Below are 17083 nucleotides of genomic sequence, written 5' to 3' on the forward strand. Positions count from 1 at the left end.
CGGAGAGTGCAAGTGGCGATTGCAAGTGACTTCGTAATTTAGTTTCTTTTTTCTTGTCTTCACCACCTGGCTACTGCTGTAAACTGCTGAGAGATTCAAACAAAAAGTAATAATAAATAGAACAAAATAAACAAAAATAAAAGACTGCAAGTGACGTCGCTAGCGGAAGCGCAAGTGTCTGAGAATGCACGTCTGAGAGTGCAAGTGCAGGCTGCAGCCAGACCCTTCTCCTTTTTTCAGCAAATTAAAATTTTTGGGTGAACTATTCTTTTTAATGAAGCAAAATTGCAGATGTTTGTCACTGTATGTATAACAAAAGCGGGGACACATGCATTTTTTGTAGTAGACTAGTATATTTATTTCCACTTGGATGTGTGATCCCTCATCTATAAATTAGATTTCATGACAATTAAGTTTGTTATACATAGTTCTCAATGGCCCACTCCCAAAATCCATTTATGGTTTAATTTGTGAGATATACTTCATTTTAAATACCCAGAAATCACATTATTTTCATATACAGCCCCAAAATCCAATAAAAGATATTTACATGGACAAATGCAGTGTTCAAGGTCTGAGAGTGCAAGTGCGAGGCTGCAGCTAGACCCTCTTGGACAAATATAGGGTTTAATTTGGCATCGTAATGAACATCACTCACAAGTACATGCCCATACGGAAAATTGTTTTCTTAAATAATAGGCCTACATGAAAAGCACTGACACCACTGGAAGTCAAATCTGAAGTTTGAAAAACAAAAACGACACTCACCGGCTCGTGCACAAATGTCATCAAATTATAGTCCATATGAGCGTGACGTCTTTTCAGTTTCTATTTTATTTTATATAGAACTGTTTTCATTTCAGTTGATATTAAAGATAAAGCGGCTCCTGCCTGAGGATGCGTTCATTTACAAAGCTTTGTGGCGCGTCAGCTCACCAGCAAGCACGAAAAACTTCAGTGGGAGCTGCATCCGCTCCCTCTCTGCATCTTTTCAAATCTTTACTTAGTCCTTGTTTCATGCAATTGCCCCTCAAACTAACAGTAACAGAAATCTGAATGTTTTTGGTGAAGTGTTGCACTGTTACGTCATATTATCATCAGCATATGTTTGCATATCGCAATTTCAGAGCAAGTGCAATCGGCTTATAAACTGGCAAGGTTCTCTCTTATGACAGACACATACATTCCTACATACATACATACAGCAACAGAGTATAAAATGTGTATGCCAATATATATATATATATGAAAAATACCCTTTTTCTCGCATGAGTCCAAAATTAAAAAATAAATAAATAAATAAGATTGATCAATGGAAAATGCTCTCCAGGCACGGACACAGAAAGCAAAGCGAGGCTGATAGAGACAGATAGGATGACTTGACTGAAGAGAAGAGATTGGCTATCCATTGTTCAGTAATATTTTATTTATGACTAATTAAATATTTGGTTATATGTGTTGGTCATAAATATGGAATAATTGGATTATATTTTACAGCCACAAATGACCAAATATGTGGAGGTTTTTGATTAGTTGATACACATGCATACATCAAATACATTTACAGAATTAAATTGATAATTGAAATAACGCCAAAAGTCAACCTCATTTATTTTCATGTTAGATGAGGTTGCGCATATGAACCACTAGAGGGCAGAATGTTTCTATTTTATCAGTTTTTCTATTGAGAGTGAGAATACTGTTTTCTTTCTGCGAGGTTGGCCACTTGCTGAACCAATATCAATTTTGACAGCTAAAACGGTTCACTGTGAAAAAAGTGGCTTGTTATATAAGTGTAAAACAAAAGTAAAAAGAAACTCACCTGGACATGGTTATACCGTGACTGGCTTAAACTAGGGAGGAATGAATGTGCCTCTAAATGTAAAAGAATGTGTGGTTTTACAATAACATGTATCTGTTTTAAGTTTTACTAGATGAAAGTGGCTTTAACAGCCACGTTCATTCGCTGTTCTAACGTCCCATATACAATAAATCCATGTACTATTATTTTTTGTACAGCCTAATAAACTTTAGGACATTTGGGCTTGTTTTTGAGAAATGCAGGTTCCCTCTGGTACCACTCTCTGTTTTTAGTATATTTCCACACTTTATTGTTCTGTCTGATTGGATGCTTTCTATGCTTTCAATTGAAAAGATTATTACAGTACATTAAATAATAATATAATTATTTAATACTATAAAGTGATATAAGATATAGGCTATTAACAATAAACCATAATGTCACTTTTCACTCCTGAATGAACATGGAAGTGTCCTTTTGCGCACATAATGTCTGAACTCTGTGCCTTTTCTGTCTGTGCTCAAGTACAACGATGCAAGACAAGGGCACACAAATTGCTTTTGGCTATTATGTCATAGATATCTGAAAAATTGTCAGATTCATTATACGATTGGAAAATTACCCAGTTAATAAAACTGGTATTAAACTTTTCAGTATTCAGAAAAGCCCAATTAAGTGATGCATCTCACCACATGTACTGAACAGTATCTACTGTACCACATGACAGTTCTCAGAAAACATGATTGGTTCATTTTCATGGAAACTGGGATTAAATAATCTGGCTTTCATTAATGCAGATGTAAACCTGTTCTACCGTTCAGCACATGTTCAGTGTGGTCCTGGAATAAGATAAACATCCAGCTGAACAGAAGCCAATCTCTACTGTTGTCTTATCCACTCGCTGTACCTTGGGTTGCCAGATCTATAAAATGCTGAACTGAAAGTCAGAGTTTGCTTTTTGTTCTTACAGTTGAAAACGACCCAAAACAACACAATTTTGGGGAAAACTGAGATAAACTAGAGCTAACTAGATGCTTACAATAGCCTTTAACCAATTTCTTCATATCACCATCAAAAGTAGTAGTAGTAGTAGGCTATTACTTTTAGCATGCTCTGTTTTGAGTAATAGAATAAGAGCTAACTAATACTGAAATTCTGCCAGTGAACATATTTAGGAAATGTGTGAAGGTCATTTCTCTGAAGACGATGTTACTGTATGGCCAAGGTCAAAGATGTACTACGTTGCTTATACTTCGTTGTTTATACTTGTACAGGTCAAATTAGTCAGGTCAGTCTCATAAAACAAATGCACACTTCTTAGTTTAAATTAAATTAAAGATTAAACCCAGGATTAGATCCATGCATTAGCGATTGAGATTTTTAGTGAGCCTTTCTGCAGGTAACATTGAAATGCCAGTAGATGGTGACAAGTGACTTTATGAGTGAGTCATTGAATCATTCAGTCAAATGATTCATTCAAAACACTATTCTTTCAGTAACTAAACAAGTTTAGTGAGACAGAGATTCATTCAGTCAAATGATTCGTTTAAATGCACTGATTCTTTAGTAATGAAACAAGAGGTTTGTCCCACTTTACACAATTTTATGCCATTTTAGGATAAAAATAATGAGTGTGCTCACACAGAAAATTCCCAAAAAAGTGGACACTTTATGCACTCAACTGTCACAGCTTTCCTTAAATAGTGGAGGGGGTATAACACTGAGTAGGGTGAATTCAAGTAAACTGGGACAGGTTTTGCCAATTGCCACTGAGATGACGGAAAAAAATGGTCCAGTTATCCTGAATTAACCTTACATCAGGGGTTATCAACTCTAATCAACTCGAGGTTGACTTTCCAGCAGAGTTTAGCTCCAACCTTGATCAAACTCACCTACTTGTAACTTCCTAATAATGCTGATTAGCTTGTTCAGGTGTGTTTGATTAGGGTTGGAGCTAAACTCTGCTGGAAAGTTAACCTCAAGGGTTAATTCAGGATGACTGGACCTGCGGTAAAGTGCCAGAATTGAGAACCTCTGCCCTACATAGAGGTACATACTACATACATACTACATAGTGCATCAACTAAGTACCTCTCCGTCTCAGTCATTGGTAAATCGGTTGCAGCTTGTTCAAAATGCTGTCGCTAGATTACTGACCGGTATGAGAAAGAGGGACAGAATCACTCCGATTTTAACATCCCTGCACTGGTTACCGGTTAGATATCGGATCGATTTTAAGGTCCTATTAGTAAATTTTGTCTTAGTCTTGCACCCTCGTATTTGTCAGATCGTTTTACCTTTCATATGCCAGTAAAGAATCTGAGATCTGCTGATAATCTGTTGCTGCAGGTACCGCGGTCCCGATTTAAGAGGAAAGGTGATGGGTCCTTTTCGATAGTCAGACCTCTGTTATGGAATAACTTCGCTTTAGCTATCCATTCTGCCCCCTCTCTGATCACTTTTAAAATGTCTTTGAAGAAGCACTTTTATATCCTGGCTTTTGAGTCGGATGTAGTAGGGTCCTAAATATCAGGTTCTTTTTATGATGTTGTTTGTTATTGTCTTGTTTGGTTTTCTTGATTGTACTGTACAGCACTTTGGGCTGCTCTTGTGGCAGTAGAAATGTGCTATATAAGAAATAAACTACACTAAACTTTTTGAGTGAGACACTGAATCATTCAAACCAATTTGTTCAAAATAATAATTCATTTCAGGAACAAACCAAGTTGCGTTAGTCATTGGCTGTGTCCAAAATCACATACTCTCTGAGTAGATGGCCTACTTTTTTAAGTCATTACTTTGAAACTGTTAAATACTGTTGTGTAATGTATGATTGTGCGTAGTAGGAATCTATTCTGGACATACTACATTTGGCATGTTGTCATTGTCATGTGACCTACCAGCATCTGTTTCGTTGCTTCACTGCCATTCACAACTCCTCTCGGCCTCATGGGATAGTGAAGTGTCCATTGGCTGTGCACTTCAAAGTTTCACCAAAAGTAGTAGGTCATCCTTTTTGCCTGCTTCTTTATGAATATTGTAAACAAAATGTTTCACATACTGTTTTTTCTGTACTATATAGGAGGGAAAGTATAGATATATGTATGCAACCATTGATTTATTTAATCAGCCGATATGTTTAAAAGCACTTATTCAGGAACAAAACAAGTAATTTTCTTTATTACTGAGTCATTGAATAATTCACCTAACCTATTTATTCAAAACCACTGATTGTGGGACTCTTAGTGTTGCTTGCGAAAAACAGCCTTGTTGATATTTGGAACAACAGCTCGTGTGACATTATAGCGGAGTATTACCTGCTGTGGTCACTGATCAAGTTATTAGTCAATATGATGGATTGATGAAAACAAACATGTCTATGTGTGTAAATGTGAGGCACTTGCAGCATAGATACAGCAAAAGAAAGCCTAAAGATTTCAATGCATCTAATTTACGTGCAAGTCAACCATTAAACAGACTGTATTGGAGGAATGTCAGTCCTTTGTCTTTATTACAGAGGACTACTGAAAGTGACATGAATATAAACATCAACACCAGAGATGGAGGATCAGTATTTCATCTTGAACTCCACTAATCAGTCTACAGGGAAACAAACCATTTGTTACACGCAAAAATGTCCGCCCATTTAATTAAATCTGCTGTAAGGAGAAGTCAAACAAGTGGGCAATCTGTCAATGGGCTGACAAAGACTTTGGAGAATTAATTAACATAATGTAAGCAAAGCACAAGGGCGGTTTAAAGCCATTTAAAGGGTCTCTGATTATTTATGGCAAGGTACCATAATCAGATTGTTTTTTGTTAGAAACCCCTAGGCAGTGGCACAGCGCTGAAACACACACACACACATTGGTTGAACCGGGGGTCTCGTGAGGCTGGACAAGTGTGTCTGGCAATTATGACCCCTTTGAAGTGAAGGGAGACCCCCTGGGAAGGGCAGGACCTTACCCTTAAGCTTTAGGCCTCAAGACCACCACACACCACGAAATCTGATGTGTTAATCTACACAGAAGCCTCATGCCAGAGATCAGCAAGACATAAGACTATGTCTGTCTGTTGTATTCAGAAATGTATTAGGGGTTGAAAGGGGCAATGGTTACCTGAAAACTAACTGTCTATCTGTCTGTCCGTCCGTCCATCCGTCCGTCCGTCCTTATACAGTATATATATATATATAGAGATAGATATAATTCATTTTATAATAGGTATATAACTGCATTCTATCTATCTGTCTATCTACTGTATCTATCTATCTATCTATCTATCTGTCTGTCTGTCTGTCTGTCTGTCTATCTGTCTATCTAAGAAGCTGTTTTTTTGTATCTCCTGTAATAAAGTGACGTGACATGTGGCCAAGTATGGTGACCCATACTAGGAATTAGTGCTCTGCATTTAACCCATCCTAAGTGCACACACACACAGCAGTGAACACACACACACCGTGAACACACACCCGGAGCAGTGGGCAGCCATGTTACGAGTCCGACTCTCTAACCATTAGGCCACGACTTCCCAATTCACCTTTAGGGAGATGTTTGAGTTTAATGAGACCCTGATGAACTTAGATATTTAATAATGTGTATAATATTAATGAAAAATAAGCTAATCAATTCAAGCATAAAAAATTTTATAATACTGAAGTAACTGTTCAATTCAATTCAAGTTTATTTGTATAGCGCTTTTCACAATACAAATCATTGCAAGGCAGCTTTACAGAAAACTAAAAAAGATTTTTTGTGGGGATGAAGACCACAACTCCCATGATTCCACCCTCTAGCGGCGAAAATTACATATTGTGTCTTTAAGTTTCTACAATATATTTAGTAGTAGCTTGTCAGTGGTGACTGTCAAACTGATGTACATATGGCAGAAATGTACGGTAAAAATTCAGTTAATGACGTAATCAAACAGACGATGAACACTATTAACAGCAATGATTATATGTTGCAATCAACACTTGTAGCAAAATGTATTCGTTTATGTTGTATTAAACTGTGTATTAAACTGCAGTGTAAAAAATGCTATCAAATGCTATCTTTTTTCATATTTCCAAGGTAAGGATTATGCCTTTGTTGTATTCTCATCTTTGTCACATCAGGTCTGTTTATTGTTTTTTTTATCACACTCCATCCTTTACTGAGACATCAGACAAACGTTTTGTCTCTGTACCGCCTGTCTCTCTTTCTATTAATCTCTCTCTTCTTTGCCTATTTTTGCAGGCCTGTGCCAGGTATTTGTTGAAATTCCACACTCCCCGCAGGGAGAGGTATGTTGCCCTTCTTCTCGTCTTGGCCCTGGTGCCTGTCTCTGTCCATCTTGTGTTCTCAAATATACAGCACATGCCTGGGACACGCTAAGCCCAGATCACCTCTCTAAACCCTGCAGACTTCACACAAGTGTCATAACCCATTTTAGACCGACACAGCAGTGGCCTGAGAAAGCATTATCAGTCCAATGCCTCAACAGGAATAATGTGAACATGAAATGAAAATCCTGTCATTACTCCCCCTCATGTTGTTCCAAACCGGTATGCTGTAATTTAGAACAATTTAAAGCAACATAAAGTTATTTTCCAGAAAAAGTTTATAGTGACCTTGGCTGCTACAAAATATATTTAGAAAAATATTTCTGTGTTTTTCACAAAATGAAAGTCAGTGGGGTCCAAAACAACACTGGACCTCAATGACTTTCATTGTTTGGATGAAAAAAACAACAACATTTTTTCAAAATGTCATCTTTTGTGTTCCAAAAGTAATACGGGTTTGGAAAAGCATAGGAGTGACTAAATGATGACAGGATATTAATTTTGTTGAGTATACTACCCCTTTAAACTAAACAAAGAAATCTTGAAAATGCCATAAACAGTTCATATTCAGGATTTTCTGCAGCCATACAATAGCTTGTGAGAGTAACAGACTGAAATGAAAATCATAATTAAATGGTTATCTTAACTTCCACTGCAGTTTTCAAATGTTAAAAACTGATTTTTGAACTGGAATATAGCACACAAGCCGTATTGACTACTTTTATGGGGTTTATATGGAGTTTTTTTCCAGGCATGGTCTGTCATACACATTGTATGTAAAATATCTGTGTAAACGATTTTAAAAATAAATAAATACATACATAAATAAATAAATCAATTAATCCATGGAAAAAAATTAATGAATAAAATAAGAAATCCAAAAATGACTTGAAATGATTAAAGTCACAAGTAGTTTGTCATAAAAGTGAAAAATATTCATTAAAATAAAATAAAATCCATAGCAACTTGAAATACTCAACTCAACATCACAAGCAACTTTAATTTAATTTAATTTAATTTAAATTAATGTTAAGTTAAGTTAAGTTAAGTTCTTAATAATACCCACCATATTTTCATACCACTTAACAACTAAAATGTGGTCGCATACATTTCATACAACTTGACATTAGAAGTACCCAATGAATATTAATGTCACGATATCCATTTTGCACTGAACTTTTCTGTAAAGAAAAGTGATCTGACACATTAATAATTTTATTTTAAAAATCACGGAAACTCTAGCAGTCTGACAGTAATTCAGAGTCTTTGTGAATATTTCAGTGACTCAAATGCCTTCAGTTTGACTGATTTTTCTGCGGTCACAAAATAAGTGCATTGGAAAAATACTGAACAGTTGAACCAGGAGACTGATTCATTAAGCAGGCTCTATAAACTGCTGCGATGATCCAGTTGGCTGCTGGTCTCTTGCGGTCAACTTCACACACTCTCCTTACTTCATTGATTAGATGTGTTTGTGTTGACCATATCGGGTGTTCAGAGATGGTGTTAAGTTGAATTGTGTCTGCAGTGTGTGTGTTGGCCGCAGTGCGGTAGATGTGCAGATATGTGTGTGTTGGCCTCGTGCAGATGTGTGTTGGCACGCGGTGCGATGCTGAATTTGGTCTCAGTAGCTCATGAGGAGACAGGGTTATAACTTTTGCTCTCTGTCTGTCTCTTTCTCTCACTCTATTACTCTATCTTTCTCACTTGACGGTTATTTACGCTTGGTTGTTCCTTTACGCTGAACCGCCTTCATCTTATGAGTCGTCTTCATTTTACAGGAAAGAGCATGTGTCCGCTGACCCGCTCGTGTGCTTCAAAGATCTAGAAACCATTAGAGCTCCTCAAGTTCAGGATCACTTTATAAATAACTGAAATAACTGTTTTAGGTTGAATATTAATAGATATTCTGTATGATAACAAATCTCAGTCATGTAAAAGACTGAGCTGTTTATTATTTCTTTTATGTATTTATTTATTTAATTTTTTGTACATTTTTAACTTTTATTTGCTGTTCCCAGTTAGAATCTAATTCGATTTTGGTGTTTGTATGGATTACACATTCTGACCTTACTGGTTAAAATCTCTTATTTTTTTTGTGGTTTACACCAAAATTATATAAAAACAAAGGAAAACCAGTCACCATAATTAAAACTGTATGGTGCTCAAGTATCACTTTCCCAATTTGTTGTTTCCCTTCTTGGTTTAACAAAAGTTTATCCAAAGTTAATATTCTGTCATCATTTATTCACCCTCATGTCATTCTGAACCTGCATTATTTTCCGTCTACTGTGGAATACAAAAGAAGATATTCTAAAGATTCTCAGAAAAAAGGTACAAAAGCTGTCACTGGAACGGTACCTTTTCAAAAGGTACACCTTTGTACGGTCCAGAGGCGGACAGTAACTAAGTACATTTACTTAAGTATTGTACTTAAGTACACTTTTTGAGTATCGGTACTTTACTTGAGTATCAAGTAATGGAGTTGAGTACTTTGTCCGCCTCTGTTTGTACCTAAAGGGTCCATATTGGTACCTTCAAGGTTCAGATTACAGTTTTCCTCAATCATTCTTAACATTCTCTAAACAGTAAGTGCGATTGACCCTTTGGCGGGAGTTTGACTGACAGGCAATCTGACCAATCATGACGCAGAATCTGCCATTTTGTTCGACAAACAAACCAAACAGGAGCGTAGATTAACTTCGTGAACTTTTGAAAAATGGTGTGTGTTGACGTCTTTCCACAGTTGAAACAAGATACCTTCTGATGTTCATTCATGTTTATTTTGTGCTTTAACTAGTAAAGAGGAAGAGATGATTGGTTCACGTGAACTGAGGTGCTACGGCGATCTGTCACGACACATTAAAGAGCTGCAAAACGGTATTTATTGTTTGAATTTCTTACAAAATAACAAAAATTAAAAGTAACAAAAATGAAAATAATAATTAATAGAACATGATGTGTGGCTTGAGAGCACCATGGATGTAGCAACAGTAACTAAGGGTGTCGGGGCTTTGCGAAGGGTCAGTTGTCACAACTGCTTGCTGGAACATCAGAACTCTGTTGTTTGTCTAATTTAATTTAGTTATGTGCAATTTCATTTGATATTATATGCAAAAAACAGACTGTTTTCTATACTTTCAGATACATATTTCAACAGTAGGTAAAAATGTATTGGGAAAAATCAATACTGTAGTACACATAAAGACAATGAACATTTTAATTTAGTTATGTGCAATTTCATTTTATATTATATGCAAAAAACAGACTGTTTTCTATACTATTGAAGAATGTCAGGTTTGTCTGTGTATCACATCGAGCATTTCAGATACATATTTCAACAGTAGGTAAAAATGTATTGGGAAAAATCAATACTGTAGTACACATAAAGACAATGAACATTTTTATATATACAGTACATTTATTTTTGTAAAAATATGTTACATGCCAACTGAAAATTCACCATTACTTTTTTACACACTCTATTGTCTTCCGCTAACACCACCACCACACATTCTTACAATTGCTCTTCCTATTGCTCTTTCATGACAAGCAACTGTGAAGTTTCAGTTTACATGTAACACGTTTCTACAGATAAATGTACTGTACAAATATAAATGTATTTATACAGTACTGCTGTAGCTGCTGCTATTTAGGGTTGTGGCATTCCTCCTTGTTCAAAAATGGTAGTGATTGTGCTGGGCAAACTCTATATGCTTCCAAACTTGATTGCAAGATTGTGATTCCTAGTTCATTACAATGGCAAGGGGCGGAACATTTCCAGTAAATCCCCAGAAAATTTCTGAAAATGTACAAAAATTTTCTGAACGTTTGTAAAAATTCTGGAATGTTTCCGGCAACCCTGATGACAAGCCATTTGTCAACTTAGCAGACATTACAAACATTCCATATCCATGATATTTATGGAATATACACTCATGTCTGACCGATTTTGATAACCGAATGGATCATTTTGCATGTGATGGCTCACAAGATGAAGGAATGTTTAGAAGTTTTGAAGAGTTTAACAGTTTCACTGAGAATCAACTCAAGCCAAGTTGATCAACAAGCCAAGTGCATTTAGTTATTGTGCAAATTGTAGACTTAATTGTACTTACTCTTTTGCACAAATGTGCCAAAACAAAATTAAATCAATAAGAAATTCAAATCTGATGTGAAGAAGAAACAAATTATCCAGACATCTGAACTTAATGTTTTGAGAGAAAAAAATATCGTTCTGTAGTACTGTAGAAAAACTGTAGTACCAAAATATACATATTACATAAAAGGTACAAAAGTGTACCTTTTGAAAAGGTACCACCCCAGTGACAGCTTTTGGGTTTTTTTTTTTTACTGACAGTGAAGTGAAAGTCAGTGGGGTCCAAAAAAACATTGGAGCCCATTGACTTTCATTGTATTGACAAAAAACAAACATTTTTCAAAACATCTCTTTCTGTGTTGCATTGAAGAAAGCAAGTCACACAGGTTTGGAAAGACATGATGGTGTGATCATTTTTGGTGGACTATCCCTTTAAGTATCCATTCATGTGATTCTAAATGACAGCATACTTTAGTCTGATCAGAAATGCAGGCAGGATGTCCACACCATGCATCATTTTAACTTTTGCATGACTAAGGAGGTGAAAATGTCTTTCCACTGAAAAGTGTTCTGTCAATTAATGGTTATGTGTTCCTGTATGGTCATTAGGGAGCGATACCATATTTCAAGTGATTAAATGGTTTTCACTGCCTCAGCTGTGGTTTGGATTGTGACGCGTAACAACATTTCGTCCAACATTTTTCACGCATGATTCAGTTCAGCCTCAAATAACGGGTTTAATGATATGTTCTTTTGTCCTCTGAGTATCTGTATAACTGAAATCATTTTATGTACCTTTTCATGTTTGTTGTAGTAATTCTTACAGTTCTCTAATAAATATATTACCTGAAATGTTCCCTGTATGCTCCCAAACCCAAATAACTTTGATGGATGGTGGACATAAATATTGTTCTCTGACTTTTACAAGTGTTTTTCCTATGGTATACTGCACTGTATTGCTTTTGGCACTTGTAAATACTGCCCCAAAGCACCGACTTTTCGCTCATAAAAGTGTTCGTTAAAAATGGGCTGAATGTATCTAATCACAAAAGAGAAGTTAATAACACCACAAATATCAGTCAGGGTTAGAGACTAAACATCAAATCACATTCAGTCCTCTGCCAATGAAGATCAATTGTCTCCAGCCAAGGCCATTCACAATAGTGTGGGTCTTTATTAAAGACACCCTTCTTTCTCCAGTTTTTCAGCACAGCTTCTCCTCATCCCTCCCTTCATTTGCTTCAGACAACATAAGCGTGAGAGGACAGAGGAGAGGAGTGGGCTGGCTGTGACTGAGAGATATTCTACACCATTATAAAGTTTCTTTAAGTCTGTCCTCAGAGGAACATTAACATCTCGCTGGGCTTCTTGATTTATTTCTTGTAAAGACACAATTTAATTAGAATATTCTAGAGTGGAATTTTGTCACTGTCTCGTGGATATAGGTCGACATATGGAACATGCCATCTCTGAATACTCGGTTAAGGGTAAGACGGTTTTCGCATTATAAAAATAACATTTAATGTACTGTATTAGCATATTAGTCAAATACATTTCGTAAAATAATAATAATGAAAAAATAAATAGATAATGTTTCATCGTATACTGTTGTATTAAAGTTGTTTCAGAATAACAATTACAACCTCAGCTGTCTTGTCTATGTCGTTCTCACATGCGACAACCATCAAGCTTTCTATTAAATATGCGTAAATTAATAAATACAAAGGAAGACCGGGAAGTGTTGTGGCACATTTTGCTTTAACATCTGGTGATGCGAATTGATATACATTTATATAATAAAATAACATTGACATCACCATATTTGTCTGCTACATATTAATTTAGAAATCTACAACGAATCCATATAAAATAATGTCAAGTAGGCTACAAAGAGCGATATTCTTAATCTTTCCCACTGGGTTGTAATAGAAAACACTGACGTTTTACATGTTGTAGCTCTTGAATTTATTGTGCTTATCAATTTACTTGTTCAAAATACTTATTATCGCACCCCCACTGGATGGGTAAATGCAGAGCACTAATTCCGAGTATGGGTCACCATATTGGCCTCACGTCACTTCACTTCGTTGTTTTATTTTTTTCAGTAGGTTACTTAGGAAGGAATTTGTTCATAAGGAAAATGTTAGCGCAGGTTACATCGCGCTGCTGCTGTCATTGATCCAGCTCGTGCCGCACCAATAATTTTGACAATAACAATAACTTTAATAATAATATTCCAATAATTGTATAATTAGTAATAATAATAGAGTATGATTATTATTATTATTATTATTATAGTTGTAAGCTAATAGGTCCTGATAGCCTAATAGCCTAGTTGAATTAACCCTTCCAAGTTTGCTGCGTTGATATTTTGTATGGGTTTTTTTAAATAAATAAATATATGTACGTACCTGGAGCAATATGCATATTATTCTAAGTCGCCTTTTACTGTTTCAGCTCTGCCGCTGTATAGCTAGACGAATTACCTTGCAAATTAGACATTTTAAACCAAATGTAATTATATTGCTGATATCTTAAAGGAACACTCCACTATTTTTGAAAATAGGCTCATTTCCCAACTCCCCTAGAGTTAAACAGTTGAGTTTTACCGTTTTCGAATCCATTCAGTCGATCTCCAGGTCTGGCGGTAGCACTTTTAGCTGTAGCTTAGCATAGATCATTGAATCTGATTAGACCGTTAGCATCTCGCTCAAAAATGACCCAAGAGTTTCGATATTTTTCCTATTTAAAACTTGACTCTTACATCGTGTACTAAGACCGACGGAAAATGAAAAGTTGTGATTTTCTAGGCCGATATGGCTAGGAACTATATTCTCATTCCGGCGTAATAATCAAGGAACTTTGCTGCCATACCAGGTGCAGCAGGCGCAATGATATTACACAGCGCCTGAAAATAGTCCCTGCTAGGTAACTTCCAGTAAGCCTATTTTCAGGTGCAGCGTAATATCATTGGCCCCCAGCAAATGAATACATAGTTTAGGTAAAGAGACGGGAACAAAAACTATTTAAAAAAATAAATACATAAATAAATAAATACAAAGATGTTAACAAAAATGTATAAAATCACTATTTCTTTTTCTCTTTTTTTGTTTCTCTCTCTTACCTCACCCATTAAAGCGGTCCACTCACAGCTCTCCCCTTGAATTTCCTGATAACCTGGCTCAGTACTAGTTACTCTAAAACACTCTGAAGTTACCATTGACCTCCTTCTCTCAACGGACGGGAACTCATCTTGGGACTCTTGCTATCCACGACAAATGGACGTCTCTGGCTCTACTTCCCTTTCCTCTTCCCCTTCACCTTCGTACACCTTTCCCTTTCTCACTAACCTCTCCCTTCCCTCGTCCTCTCCCTCTCTCTCCCCATCCCCAAGTGTAGCCTCCACAGCTCTCTTCTGCTTTTTCCTATCCCTTCTTTCTCTGTTGGGCATTCTGGGCAACCTGTACACTCTAGGGCTTCTCATTCGCCGCCGTAGGATGTCAAGAAGGCGGTGTACCATTCCTACCTGTTGCTACTCCTGCCTCGGCACCTCTTCCCCTTCTTTCTCTCCCTCCTCCTCTCCCACCTTGTCCTCCTCCTCTTCCTCCCTTCACCTGCAGGTTCTGAGTCTGGCTTTGGCAGACCTGGTATACCTCTCCACTGCCCCCTTCATTGTGTACGACAGCCTGGCATCTGACTGGGCCTTCGGTGAACTAGGCTGTCGGTTCCTACTCAGTCTGGACTTGCTCACCATGCACGCAAGCATCTTCACCCTCACTGCGATGAGTCTGGATCGGTATCGAGCTGTGGCTGATCCATTGGCAGCCTCGTCCACACCTTCCTCTGGACTCCTTAGAGTCGCTTTGGCCTGGGGTTTTGCCGTGGCTCTCAGTTTGCCCATGATGATCACTTTGCACCTAGAAGATGGAGAGAACCAAGAAGGCAAGTTGTGCGTTCCTGCCTGGGATGAACAGAGTTCAAAAGCTTACCTCAGTGTGCTCTTCTGCACCAGCATCCTAGGCCCAGGACTGGCCATCGGAGCTTTGTATGCAGCTTTAGGGAGACTCTACTGGGTATCTCAGATGCAACCTGCTTGGGCCGGAGGAGGCAACACCTATCCACCCCGTGCACCTCGCCCCAAAGTCCTGCTCCTCATCCTGGGGATTGTGCTAACATTCTGGGCTTGTTTCCTTCCATTCTGGATCTGGCAGCTTCTACCACTGTACCGACCTGAGGTTCTGCGTGTGGTGCCGGTAGGCACGCAGGTGACCATTAATCGCATCCTCACAGGGTTGACTTATGGAAACTCATGTGTGAATCCGTTCTTCTACACACTGCTGACAGGAAGACGCAGGCGGACCAGCAGGAAGACGATAAGTGCAGCTGCACCGCTTTGCCACAAGGGCAACTCTGAACAACAATAACAGCTGCCCAACAGTTAGTACAGCCCATGACCAATAAGACTGTGCATAGTTATCTTTATTAAACAGATTACTAATTTGGTGCTAAAGGGCTTAATTATAGATTTATACATGTGCTGTGCAAATAGTAATACTCTGTAATCCAAGGCAATGATGGTGTGTGTTCTCTGCTCCATGGACTACATATATAATTATAGATTATCTGACCAGCATTGTGTATTAAGGTCCCTGCAATCCAAAATGAAATACTAAGTGATGAATACTTATGAAAGTGCTTCTGTAATATTTAGGGTTCATCACCTTTGAAATGGAAACCAAAAAAATGTTGGTCAAACTGCTGCTGAATATTAGTAGACTACAATGTGTGAAACATCTGTTTTATGCGGCAACTTGAAAGGGACAAACAAGCTTTGTCAAGATGAATCACCCCAGGATAGTCTAACAACAGGTGTGAAGCATTTAACTACCAAATTGGTTTATTAGTCTAAGTGCAAAGGAGAAATTACATAGTATAGATTTGGCTCAAAGCTAAAGGACGTATCAGAGTTTGCTCTTTTGAGGAGGATACATCACTTCTGTCATGAAGCCAAGACACACAATCTCTCATTCTCCAATAGGACATTATGTTCTCCATGACCATGAGGTTCTTCATTATACTCAACTAAAACATTTTTTAGCCAACAGGTCTGTTAATGTCCTGACTTTGTGCATTTATTGGCACCTTATATGAATAATTTGTCTTTTTTTAATTCTACCTGATTTTTTTTTTTTTTTTGTTATAAATTAATTGAATTACTGTATGCGATTTTAAACAAAAATTTGAATTACTATTTAGCACATCTACACAAATTTGTTCCATTTTTAAAACTACTTCCTTTCCCCAGGTTATGCATGTTAATGGACAATGTCAGCTAGAGAAATATTTCTGTATCTATAAAACAATTTTTTTAATTCAAATGTTAAATCATACTGTATTCAAAAGACTGCACCAAACCTGGACCCTTCAAAATATATATTTTTTTAAGTTTTTTTTTTCAGCCTATCTGTATTATATTTATGTTTTACTGTTAAATAATGCATTGCTTTGCACAAGAAGGCTTGCCTGAAAGAATCTATATATGAAATCTGGTGCTTATCATAACATACAATAAAGAAATATTCTATGTAAGAACACCAGTAGAATGGTTTATAATCTAAGTGAGTTCTCTGGGAAGCTTTAGAAGACTTCCTGACCTGAAGAGCCCCACTGCCTAAATGATACTGCAGAAACGTAACACTGTAAAGCAGTACTGTCCTTATTACAATAGCATGTGAGCGAGTTTTTCAGTGAAGAAAGAGGGAATGAAAGGGCACAGAGATAGAGAATGTGAGAGAAATGAATAAGAAATTAAGAGAAAAACACAGAAAATAACAAGAGAGAGGGGGAGATTGAGACTGCA

General features: G+C 37.0%; 1 protein-coding gene across 1 annotated transcript; it reads left to right on the plus strand.

Annotated features, from left to right (window-relative positions):
• Positions 1 to 7057: 7057 nt before the first annotated feature.
• LOC107678125 (urotensin-2 receptor-like) lies at positions 7058 to 16357 on the plus strand. Its single transcript, XM_016473283.1, has 2 exons — positions 7058 to 7085; positions 14362 to 16357. Exon 2 carries the CDS (start codon positions 14502 to 14504, stop codon positions 15645 to 15647), a length of 1146 nt encoding a protein of 381 aa, XP_016328769.1. The 5' UTR covers positions 7058 to 7085; positions 14362 to 14501; the 3' UTR covers positions 15648 to 16357.
• Positions 16358 to 17083: the final 726 nt, after the last annotated feature.

This window comes from Sinocyclocheilus anshuiensis, unplaced genomic scaffold (genome assembly GCF_001515605.1).
Source record: "Sinocyclocheilus anshuiensis isolate Anshui unplaced genomic scaffold, SAMN03320099.WGS_v1.1 scaffold1512, whole genome shotgun sequence".
NCBI lineage: Eukaryota > Metazoa > Chordata > Actinopteri > Cypriniformes > Cyprinidae > Sinocyclocheilus > Sinocyclocheilus anshuiensis.